The sequence below is a fragment of the Rhagoletis pomonella genome, unplaced genomic scaffold, assembly GCF_013731165.1.
Source record: "Rhagoletis pomonella isolate Grant_MI unplaced genomic scaffold, Rhpom_1.0 Rhpom_scaffold_00133, whole genome shotgun sequence".
Classification (NCBI taxonomy): domain Eukaryota; kingdom Metazoa; phylum Arthropoda; class Insecta; order Diptera; family Tephritidae; genus Rhagoletis; species Rhagoletis pomonella.
In genome coordinates, this window is record NW_023458687.1 from 150825 (window position 1) to 162754 (window position 11930).

The 11930-nt window shown below is 38.1% G+C and overlaps 1 protein-coding gene across 1 annotated transcript; it reads right to left on the reverse strand.

Annotated features, from left to right (window-relative positions):
- Nucleotides 1-4791: 4791 nt before the first annotated feature.
- Nucleotides 4792-5466, reverse strand: LOC118750084. The gene has a single exon (XM_036484819.1). The coding sequence runs from the start codon at nt 5464-5466 to the stop codon at nt 4792-4794; it is 675 nt and encodes a 224-aa protein (XP_036340712.1).
- Nucleotides 5467-11930: the final 6464 nt, after the last annotated feature.

Below are 11930 nucleotides of genomic sequence, written 5' to 3' on the forward strand. Positions count from 1 at the left end.
TTAAAATACAGTTCGTATTAAATTTATCAACATATACAATTTTCATTAATTTTCATATAAGTACTAATTTTATTAACTCATATAAGTTCCAAATTTTCATGTAATAGTCTTATTACCTCATACAAGTTATAATTTTTCATACAATAAACAATTGTTTATTAATTCACATAAGTTCTAAATTTTTATAGATTTTCTCAATGTGCAAAAAAGTCGAGTAAATATCTAATGTTTCTTGCATGCATTATTTCGATGAATTTTTATATTTATCAATTTCATATATATATATATTTTTTTTCATATGTATATTTTCGGTTCTGCTAAAATTTTTTCATACAACTAATAGCCTTTTTAACACAGAAGTTGTGAGTTTTCATACTAGTATACAATTTATTATCTCATATGAGTTCATTCGTTTTCATACTAGTAATTGTCTTATTAGCTCATACAAGCTATAATTTTTAATAAAAGAAAAGCTTTATTAATTCATAAAAACTATATATTTTGATATAAGTATTAAATTGATGAACTCATATAAGTTCATAAGTTTTCGTACAAGTAATATCTACATTAACTCATGAAAGTTATAATATTTGATGTAAGTAATTGCTTTATTAATTCATGTAAGTTAGTTTCATTAGTTTTCATATGCCTAATTGTTTCTTAATTAACATAAATTTCAAATTATCATAGATTTTGTCAATGTACAAAAAAAAGTCGAGTAAATATGTAATGTTTCTTGCATGCATTATTTTGATGAAGTTTCATATCTTTCTCACACATTTTCGACTCTGTTACAAGTTTTTCATATAAGCAATAACCTTTTTAACTCATAGAAGTTATGAGTTTTCAATAATTTTTCATATAAGTAATAACTTCATTAGCTCATAGAAATTATAGATTTTCACATAAGTATTAAATTGATGAACTCATATAATATCATTAATTTTCATAAATGTTCATCAGTTTTCGTATAACTAATTGGCTTATTATCTAATATAGGTTATAATTTTTCATACAAGCAATAACTTTATTATGTTACAGAAATTATAGATTTTCATATAAGTTTAAATTGATGAACTCATATAATTTCATTAATTTTCATATAAGTTCATCAGTTTTCATATAAGTAATAACTTTATTAACTCATAGAATTTATAGATTTTTCACCTACATATATCAAAATATGAGTTTTCATAAAAAGTGGACTTAACAACTTTTTTCAGTAAGTCAAGAATTTTTTAGCATTTTTTTATATATTTATGTGGGCTCGTTATCGTCCACTTGGCATTAATATACTTATTAGACAAACAATGATGATGAAATTAAGATCAAGGTTATTCTTATAAGTACTAATAAAAAGATGAATAGGCTAATATATTAATGATTTAAAAAGTCAACATAGACTCGTAAAAGCCGACGAAGTATCAGTTTAGTGGTACAAATTAATTAAGAATTTTTATTAAGCAAATGTTCATAAGTTTACAAAATTTATTTATAGTTTAATTTACTTAGTGGCGCACAAAGCGTGAATCTTACGTCTATCCGTTGTCGATGTCCGAAAAAGAAGAAGGAAAATACTTTTTGGAAGGAGTAATTAGAGAAAGAGAAAAGTTGACATGTGATCTTCGTGCTGCCAGATTATTAAACGGAATAAGTGGTGACGAACGTTCAGTGCTGCCACACTACTCCCCTTCTAGACGAAGTACACCTGTGTTGTGCAAAATTGACTCGCCGTTCCGTTGAGGTAGGTTTCGTCGACTGTGGTTGAACCGGTTCAATTTTCGTGTCAAGATTCGACAAGACTGCAGGTTTGAGTCTATCTACGCTTATGTTAGATGATCGTCCGCGTATTTCCACCGTAAAATATTTTGAGGTTCGGCGGGTGACAGGAAATTGTCCGTCATATGGGTGCGTTAGCAATGGGCGAATTGAGTCATTGCGTACAAAGACATGACTTGTCGAAAGAAGTGGTTGGCTTATGAACGTAGTGTGTGCTGAATGATGTGCAGTGTCGGTTGGTACTAATGTTTGCATGGATGATCGAAACTGCGAGACTGCTTCACTAGATGGGTTGACAAATTTGGTTTTGTTAAAGAATGCACCTGGAATTTTCAACGTTGTTCCAACGACCAGTTCAGCGGGTGAAGCGTTCAAGTCCGGCTTGAAAACTACACGAAGACTTAGAAGGATCGATGGCAACTTAAGTGTCCACATATTTGGATCTCGTGACAAAATTGCAGACTTAAGTGTTCTGTGAAACATTTCAATAATGCCATTTGCATGCGGATGGTACGGTGTTGTACGCAAGTGGGTTGCACCGATTGTTTTGACTAATTCGCTAAATATGGCTGACTCAAATTGCCTACCTCGGTCGGATGTGATACGTGCCGGAACTCCAAATCGTGCAATCCAAATATTAAGAAGAGCTTTGGCGACGGTTTCGGCGCAAATGTCGGGTATTGGTGCAGCTTCTGGCCACCGAGTGTAGCGATCAATAATTGTCAAGCAATATCGATGTTCTTCACATAGCGGAAATGGGCCGATTATGTCAACGTTAATATGGGCGAATCGATCCTTAGGTGGCTTGTATTTCGCTAAGGTGTTTTTGTATGGCGATGTATTTTAGATCGTTGACACGATGCACTTGTCCGCACGAAATTAGCAACACCTTTGCGAACTCCTGAGCATACAAATCGGTCTGTTACGAGTTTTGCCCTTGCACGATTATCTGGATGCGACAGGTTGTGTACCGCTGATAGGATTTCTTGGCGAAATTGTGTAGGAATATACGGACGTATAGTTGTGGTCGATGTGTCGCATATTAGCTGTTTACTGCAACCTGGTATGGAAAATGGCTTTAATTTAATTGAAGTACGTGTACCTGTAGGAGCTTGCAGCTGTTGTAGTTCGGCATCAGATTGCTGGGCGAGGGCAATTTTCTCGTAATCGATAACCTTGTCTATTGAATAAATGCGCGATAAAAGATCGGCGGTTACGTTATCTTCCCCCGGAGTGTATCGAATATCAGTCGTGAACTGACCAACAAAATCTAACTGTCGCATTCGCCGTGGTGGTGCCCTCTCCAATTTCTGCTGGAAGGCGTATAGCAAGGGACGATGGTCGGTAACAACGTAACATCTTCTCCCTTCTATCATGTATCGGAAATGGCAAATCCCTTGATACACAGCTGTTAATTCGCGGTCGTACGTACTATACTTCCGCTGAGCTTCCGTGAGTTTTTTCGAGTAAAACCCTAATGGCTGTAGGTTACCATCGATTACCTGATGTAAGGCGGCGCCAACGGCGATATCGGAGGCGTCGGTATAGAGGGCTAGCTCGGCACCAGCTGCGGGATGGGACAGATACGTTGCGTTTGCTAATTCAGTTTTGCACCTTTCGAAGGCAGACTCAGCTTCCGGCGTCCATATAATCGGCCTACGATCTTTCTTTTTGTTACCTATAATTAGCTTTTGAAGCGGCAATTGATACGATGCAGCATGTGGCAAGAATTTTCTATAAAAATTTACCATGGCGATAAAACTTTTTAATTCCATTGCCACCGTTGGCTTGGGAAAGTTTCTGATTGCTTCCACTTTATTAGCCAACGGTTTAATACCTTCAGAATTCACATAGTGACCAAGAAACTGTAATTCGCTTTTGCCAAATTCGCACTTATTCAATTTTATGGTTAGCTGATATTCGCGAAGCCTTTGAAACACCATTCGCAAGTGTTCGCGATGCAAATTCACTAACGACGATGCAACGCAGAAGTCGTCAATGTACGGAAACACAAACTCCAGACCGTGCAGAACTTCGTTGATCAAGCGCTGAAAAGTCTGCGCGGCGTTGCAGAGTCCAAAGGTCATAAATAAAAACTCGAATGATCCGAAAGGAGTCGTTATCGCCGTTTTAGCAATATCTTCTGGATGTATGCGAATTTGGTGAAAAGCTTTCTGTAGATCTATTTTGGAAAAAATCGTTTTCCCTCGTAATACGTTAGTGAAATCGCTGAGGTATGGCAAGGGGTAACGGTCCAGTACTGTTTAAGCGTTTAGGGCGCGATAGTCGCCGCAGGGGCGCCACGTGCCATAACTTTTCTTTACCAAATGTAATGGACTGGCCCAGTTGCTCTTCGAAGGTCTACATATCCCAGCTTTCAAGAGATACTCAAACTCTCGTTTAGCGGCGGCCAATTTTTCGGGGTCGAGGCGACGAGGCCGGCAAGACACAGGTTGACCAAACGTTTCGATGCGATGAAGTATGGTCGATTTGCTAGTGGCGCCGTATTGCGAAAGTCGTGTAATATCTTTAAAGTCCGATAAGATGTCGGCGAATTGGTTGGTCGAATCAAACGTTTTTATTTCAATTGGTGCGTGGCAGACAGAAGATGACAATACGGCTTTAATTCCAGTTATATTATCGATTAACTGGTTGCTCCTCATGTCAATAAGTAAATCCTAGTGACGGAGAAATTCTGCACCTATGATTGGCAACAACAAAAGACCAGTGAAAATCTCGACGGAGGCCGAAGTCTAACTGGAGGCGTTTTTCTCCAATGACCTTTATTTGTAACCCGTTAGCAGCGTAGAGTTGTGTACTAGTGGTTCGCATGTCGTAGCTCTTGGATATTAGTGGCAAAACCGAGATGTCGGCGCCTGTATCGACCAAAAAACGTTTTTTTGTAAGCTTGTCAAAGACTTGCAGGCGGAAAATTGAATATTGAGTGGCTGTTCCCTAAGCGGAACTAGCCACATTTTGCGTATGTCAGGCCGATGTAGGTGTGCGATTTTGCTATACCGCTTGTACGACACGCTGTTTGTGGCGACAGAGAATTCGACAATTTTGGGCGTTTTTAACGAATTTTTTGTGGTACCAAAACAAATCGCTGCTGCTCGGTGAACTTCGACTATTTGATCGCGCGGTGTTCCCATTTTTGTGGTTTCGAGGACGTAAACGTGAGGTGAGCTTTTGGAATGATTTACTCAATTCCGCCACTGCTGTTCGGAGCTCGTGAATCTCATCTTGACGGCTGGTAGAGACCACATTATCTTGATATGGAACTAAGGTATCAATAATAGTATCTGCTATGCGAGTAAACTCAGCTGCTGTTCCGGTGGAAGCTGCAACCATGGCTTGCGCGGCTTCGGGCAAGCGTTTTGTCCATAAGCCTTTGAGCGCGGCTTCACCAATAACGTTTCCGGCTACTCGCTTCATCTCGCTATAGAGTTCGGACGGCCTTTTGTCCCCCAGTGGCATTTCGGACAACAAGCGATTAAGTCGCCGATGTTCACTGTCCGTGAAATGCTCTAGAATTTTCGATTTGATAAACGGATAGCAGTCCGTGGACGGCATGGCAAAAATTGATTCGCTAAGCTGCGCAATGACACTTGGTTCTAGGGCTGCCAAAACTGTTGCGGCTTTTTGTTTATCGGCCGCAATTCCGCCGGCTATGAACCAGAAGTCCATGGTTATAAACCACGCATCTATGTTTGCACTGGACATTGGAGGAATGGGCAGTCGTGAATACACCACAGCGACATTGTCTGCCGGCGAAGACTGCGTGGTCGATGTTTGGAGCCCACTGTCTTCCATAACCTCAATATGATTGAAAACGTGCTTTTTGTTCGGGGTCACCAGTTTTGGGTGTTTTTTTAGGAAAGTCAACCCAGACTCGTAAAAGGCGACGAAGTATCAGTTTAGTGGTACAAATTAATTTAGAATTTTTATTAAGCAAATGTTCATAAGTTTACAAAATTAATTTATAGTTTAATTTACTTATTTTTGTTTTTATATTTTTTCAATCTTTTTTTTAATTCTCGTCCTTTCCATGAGCCCTGTAATTCTGCAACTTCAGAATCGGATTTCTTTGTAATTTTCCCTTATTCTACAATAAAAATCCTTTACACGAAACAAAAAATCGTTGATTTATCTCACCTCTGAGAGGCGCAATTTGATTTTGAAAATTTTTTCCCCCAAATCGCCCACTGTGCGGCGATGACGATACAATAACATTGCTTGATTTATTAGAAGGTCGACCAATTTATACACGGTAGTAGTGCACTTTAGCCGAAGCAGGTCAAAATGGACGGGAAAATTATACACTAACTGGCCATACTGACAAAGTGCAAGAAATAGTTCCGATACTAGCAAGTCCATATTCTTGTTAAGGGTCATCGAAAAATTCCTTGTGTTGTAAATAATAAAGGGAATGCCGGATTATACTAAAGCCAGCTTCCCGACATAAACTACTATTCCATACGAACACAGAAATATAAATGTATCTAAAACTGAATAACTCAAATAAAATTGGATTGCATTTGCATAATATACCTAATATTGGAATCTGTTTTGATTGCAATCGTAAATTGTTTAAAAATTGTTAATAGCAATCTGCCTTAAATTTATGTTCCACATGTAACGGTTATAAAATACGTTAAATCCGCATTGGAATATTTAAAATAAAACGATTCATATTTATTTTCCAATAAGAATTGTTTCCTTATTGAAAGTATTTAATACTAACATAATGTAGTGGTTAACGTTTAAAAATAAATTCGCAATATGTCCGCAGCTCAGGTTGATTTGAAGAAATCCGTTAAAATTTTTCGAATTACATCTACTTGAATATAGGATATACAAATGGCAGTTCCGTAAGTATTTAAATTATGTTAGTTCATTCAATATTTACATCTGGGCCAATAAATAATAACAAATATAGCCGAAAAAAACAATGTTTCGATTAAAGCGAGTTCTTATAACCCCCCATAAAATTCCGATTAATTTTAAATACGAAAATAACGATATTTTTTCATGGAGAAGTAATTTTTTTCATATACCTTGTTTATACCTATACAAGAACCGCATTAGCAAAAAACCTATTGGACTCAACATATATTTCTTTACAGCATTTATACCCCTGTCTTTATAGCGCACTCGATAAAGTCTTATTCAAAAGTAAACAAAATCTGCTATTTTTAAACGATATTTTTTTAATAAACAATTTGCGCGGTTGACCGAAATGGAAACAAACAATAATTGTAATTTATTATAACATTAATTCGAATTTAAAACGGGCTGTATAAAGAAAACCAGCCTATTGTCACTTCACTTCAAATGAGTGATGCGTTTATACTTATTTTCTAACTGATGTGATAGACAAAAACCCGATTTGAAAACAAATAGAAGTCAACACACACAGCGAACTGGGTCAAAGCGCCTTGTGTGTCGGTATAAACAAGGTAATAGAGCCTTTTGATTCTTAACAACATACATTAGACATTTTATTTAACTGTTGAAATGGTAACAATTACTATGCGCAAAAAGTTACTATACATTAAATTTTTGTTTTATAAAAATACATTTTTTTAATTTCACTTTAATTTAGACAGTGGAAATATTTTCGTTTTAAAAATGTATCACATATTTTTGAAGATTTTCAAAGCTTTCAAAAAATACTGCAGAACACAACAATGAGCCTTAAAGTGAAAGTACATACTAAACTCCTGCGCAATTCCATTTAAACGGCCTAACAAGACATCCGATCGCCGCGCAAATACTTTCCCTCCTTTACTCTCATCGTTCGGGTCAAGTGTGAGTAAGCATAAACCAGTTTCTGCAAGCGTACGTAAACCACAGTATAGACCAGAAGTTCCCAAACCTTTTATTCTCGTAGACCCCTTTCAAAACTTTACTGCTTTCGGTGGACCCCCTGTTGCTACATTTCTAACATATTCCCAAAGCTCGTCAAAAAATGTGAAGATTTGATCTAATGATGTAAATTTACATCGCGGGTGAGTTCCAAAACTGAAATCGGAGTCGCAAAGATAAAGATAAAATATTTTCTTGAGTTCTATCTATTAAAATAATGTCATGTGTGTGACGCTTGCAAGTTTTAAGAAACAGAGCTCTGAAGAGTTATATCTTTAAGAGCACTCCGAGCGCTAGCGTAGTTTACTTTGTCTTCACGATAAACTCCTCGTATGTTCGGAACCAAGGCGAATTAATATAAGGTGATAGCAGGAGTACAAAAACAAAAATTTACATGTATTTTGTTTTTGCTTTGACGGCATAAACTGTCAAAATCTGTAAGAGTGTGTGTAGAAATTCAAACAAAATTTTTCAATTTGATATCAGAAGCCGTGCGGCGAAACACATACACAAAATCAGCTGAGCTAGTAACACCACCTTATATAAATTCGCCTTGTTCGGAACACTAATGAATTTGCATTTGGCGTATTAATAAAATAATTTTTTTTTTTATCGCTCCGAGTTTTGAAGCGAAAAATACGTATTTATCACATTTTTTAAACACAAAACCGCATAGCTTTTTACGCCAAACTTTAAATTCAGAAACTGACAATAGAAAAAAAAAACCGAATCTAGAAAATCGATGACAAACAACCAAGCAAGCAAGAAGCACAAAAAGTGTTCCACCGTCTCATCCTCTTTAAGGCAGGATGGGCAAATGGAGTTGTCATTTACGTTTAACACAGTCAGGTGTTTGTGCCACCTGAAGTGACCATTTAGCAGTTCTAGAAGTTTTCTGCAGTCCCATCTGCTCAATGAGAGCAAAACACTAGATAGAATTTCTGAGATTGAAGGCAACATGAGTTGTATCCACCCGCATTCCCTCGATGCCCCCAGTCATTTCTAATGGTGGCTTCGATGTCCGAAGTAGAGAGTGTTATAACTGGTTGCGTATCGAGGAAGTGGTCTAAGCCAACTGTGGCCAAATGGTCAGATGTCTCCTTACCAGATACTCGCGGGTGACCTGGCACCCAGAGTAAAGCAAGCTCTTTATATTTACCAACATAATTTTTCGAGACTTGCATTGCCGAACTAGTTTGGAATTATTTGCATAGAGGGTTGGCCAATGCCTTGAGTGCAGCTTGGCTGTCACTCCAGACACGTAAACTCCTTCCCCTCCACCTATTTTCCACAACATAGTCCATGGCTTTGAGGATTACAAATACATCAGCCTGGAAGACCGAAAAATATTCCCCAAGAGAAAGTGAAGCTTATCCCCACTAACTTCGAAGAACAGTCCAGTTTCTGACCCACAATCAGTTTTGGAGCCTTCAGTAAAGTTTCGAAAATGTGTGCCACAGGGAACTCAATGTCATGATGTAGGGAGACAGAGGTGGCGCAATCAGCAGTACCGCTACTTTGTTCTTGGCGAATTTGGCAAAATCAGCTGTTCGTGTGACGTCATTTTAGCAAACTGTTTGTATGTATGCAGAGATGTTTATATGTATGTAAATATGGCGACCGCCGAGCCACGCTGCTGCCGTTACGGAAATATCGGCGCGCCGGCGGCGTTCGGCGCCTAAGGAATTTTGTACAAAATTTTCATGATGTATGTACAATGAATACATCGTTTGAAGGAACTAAATACTACTTTAATAAAGCACAATTTTACGAAATGAACAATACATTTTGAAACTAGTTTTTTTGCATAATTTAGGCCACTGGACGAGAATATGATCTCCTTTATTTTTCCAAAAATAGCGTAACTCAGAAAAAACATAGGTAACATATTTTTCGACGAAAGCGTTTATTACAGTTAAATTAGGGTCGAATACTGGTAATATAACGATTTTTTTCCGCAGTAGACAATTCTTTTCAATACTACAACAATACTACTTTTTATATACCTACTACAACAACAAGAAAGTTATAACACATCAAAAACTTTAACGCCAATATCTCAGAAAGCAGTTATAATAGGAGCGGCCTCTTTGCATCTAACTCCTCAATTATTGGAGACAAAGCAAAGACAAGTTGATTTTTCTATATATTTTTTTAATATTTTAAACAAACACATTTTTTGCTGTTATTTTGTTCTGGGGTCCCACATACATACGTATACTAAACTTTTAAAGTTTTTTTATTTCTCTAAATTTAAATAGTATATGCGGATCTGTAGAGAACATAGAGATCCGTGTGTGTATGTATGTATATACCTCAGACCTTCTTCTGTTCGCCCATCAATCAGCGCCAGACACTCAATATTTGAATTCAAGTAGGAAGTAACAATATTTAAATTTAAGACTAATTCAATAATGAAATAAATAGAATTATAATTATAGAATAATTGGCATGGCGAATGCCTAACGCTGACGAGTTGAAATTATAAGACTAGTAGCCTCATGGCTCTTTGAAATCAACCTTATGAGCAATAGCGCCGGCGTCACCGCCGCCACCGAATATTTTTGAAGTGGACGACGCCGCCGTCGCAAAGCCTGTCGGCGTAAACCTCTAGGCGGCAGTAACACCAGAGAAGTATTTTTTCTGTAGTTGCTCATTTTAGGGCCAGTTTTTCAGTGCCAGCTGGTTGACATCTGATTGGCTGATCCTAGTTTAAGCCAGCCAGATCGGGCGTTTAAACTGAGTTTAAACCACGGCCGTGCACTGAAAAACTGGCCTTTAGTGGCAGCGCTTCGAGCGTTCAGATAATCGTTTTCATTTTGCACAAAAAAGTTAATGAAACAAGTTTTATTCCAATAGTTTACATAGTATGTCATTTACGTATATAATTTTATGTAGAATTATTTAATAATAATTTCGTTTTACCAAAGAACGTAGATAATAAGAAGGGACAAGTCGTTATAATTGTGGCGAAAGTGCGCAACAGGGGCGTGCCTTCTCTTTTCATCCAATCAAAAAACGCACTAGGGAAAAAAGAGAAGGTACGCCGCTGTTGCGCACTTTCGCTACAATTATAACGAGTTGTCTCTTCTTGTTATCTACGTTCTTTGGTTTTACACTATACTTTTTGAAACTACTTTGAGCTAGCAACCCTGCATGCCTAGAAGGCGTGGGTACCAATAATTTCATCCCTGGCATATTCATCCCCGAGGAAGGCAGTCGACAAATTCACCCAAGGTTGTTTACTGGTTATATTGTAACGTAAACTACCGATCAATAGCAAGACGCGTAGAGTATTTACTTTGCCTTCCGCAACTACTACGAGTAAAAGGTATTTGACAGTAGAGTACTCTACTGGTAGTACTTGAGTATTTTCGAAGAAAACATACATTTGTGGTATCTGAATAAAACTAAGGACAGGAATGTAGTGGAGCGATGAAGAGAGCGACGAGCAAAACGTACTTTCAACTAAAATATATACATATATATATGATATACATTATTTTTTTTTTTTTATGGGGAGGAAGCATCGAAAGCCTATACCCGTCAGTGTGGGACTTTACCCAAACTAAACCTCCTACTGTCCAAGTACCGAACCCCCCGGAGGCGGTTGAGCACTAGGCTCGCACGTTCGTTCCAGTCGGTTGTACTCAGTCCTGGGCTACACCTAGTAGGCTTTGCCACGTCTTGTTTAAAGAGAAAGACCTTTTTTTTAAAAACTATTTATTTATTTATCTCTTAGCTACAACTTATTATCTTCGCTTTTATAGGCAGTAAGAGCAAATACCTTAAAATGACGGTATGCCTTATGCTGGTATTGTATTGAGCAGGCTTGCATAAGAGACGAGTTTCAGGCCCGTATTCGTATGTATGTATACTGCCTTTGCGGTTGGAACCGTCTAGGTTCCAATCCGCACCAACGCCCCGTGTGCACGAAATTCGAAGCTGCGCTTTATTAGCGGCTGCAACGCGCTGGGTTCCAGTCCGCGCCTATTTTTCAATTGCGCAAGTTTTCGAGATTGCCACCTGGGCGGCTTGAACGCCCTAGGTTCCAGTCCGCGCCTATTTTTCGATTGCACACGTTTTCGAGATTGCCACCTGGGCGACTGGAACGCCCTAGGTTCCAGTCCGCGCTTACGCTTTAATTGGTAAGTTCCATTTTCAAGGGACGGTCTGAAAGCACAAGTTTTTTAGCTCTCTTACTCGGACGGCTGGAACGGTCTAGGTTCCAGTCCGCGCCTACGATTTGGATGGTGAACATCATAGTTTGGTTACAGTCCGCG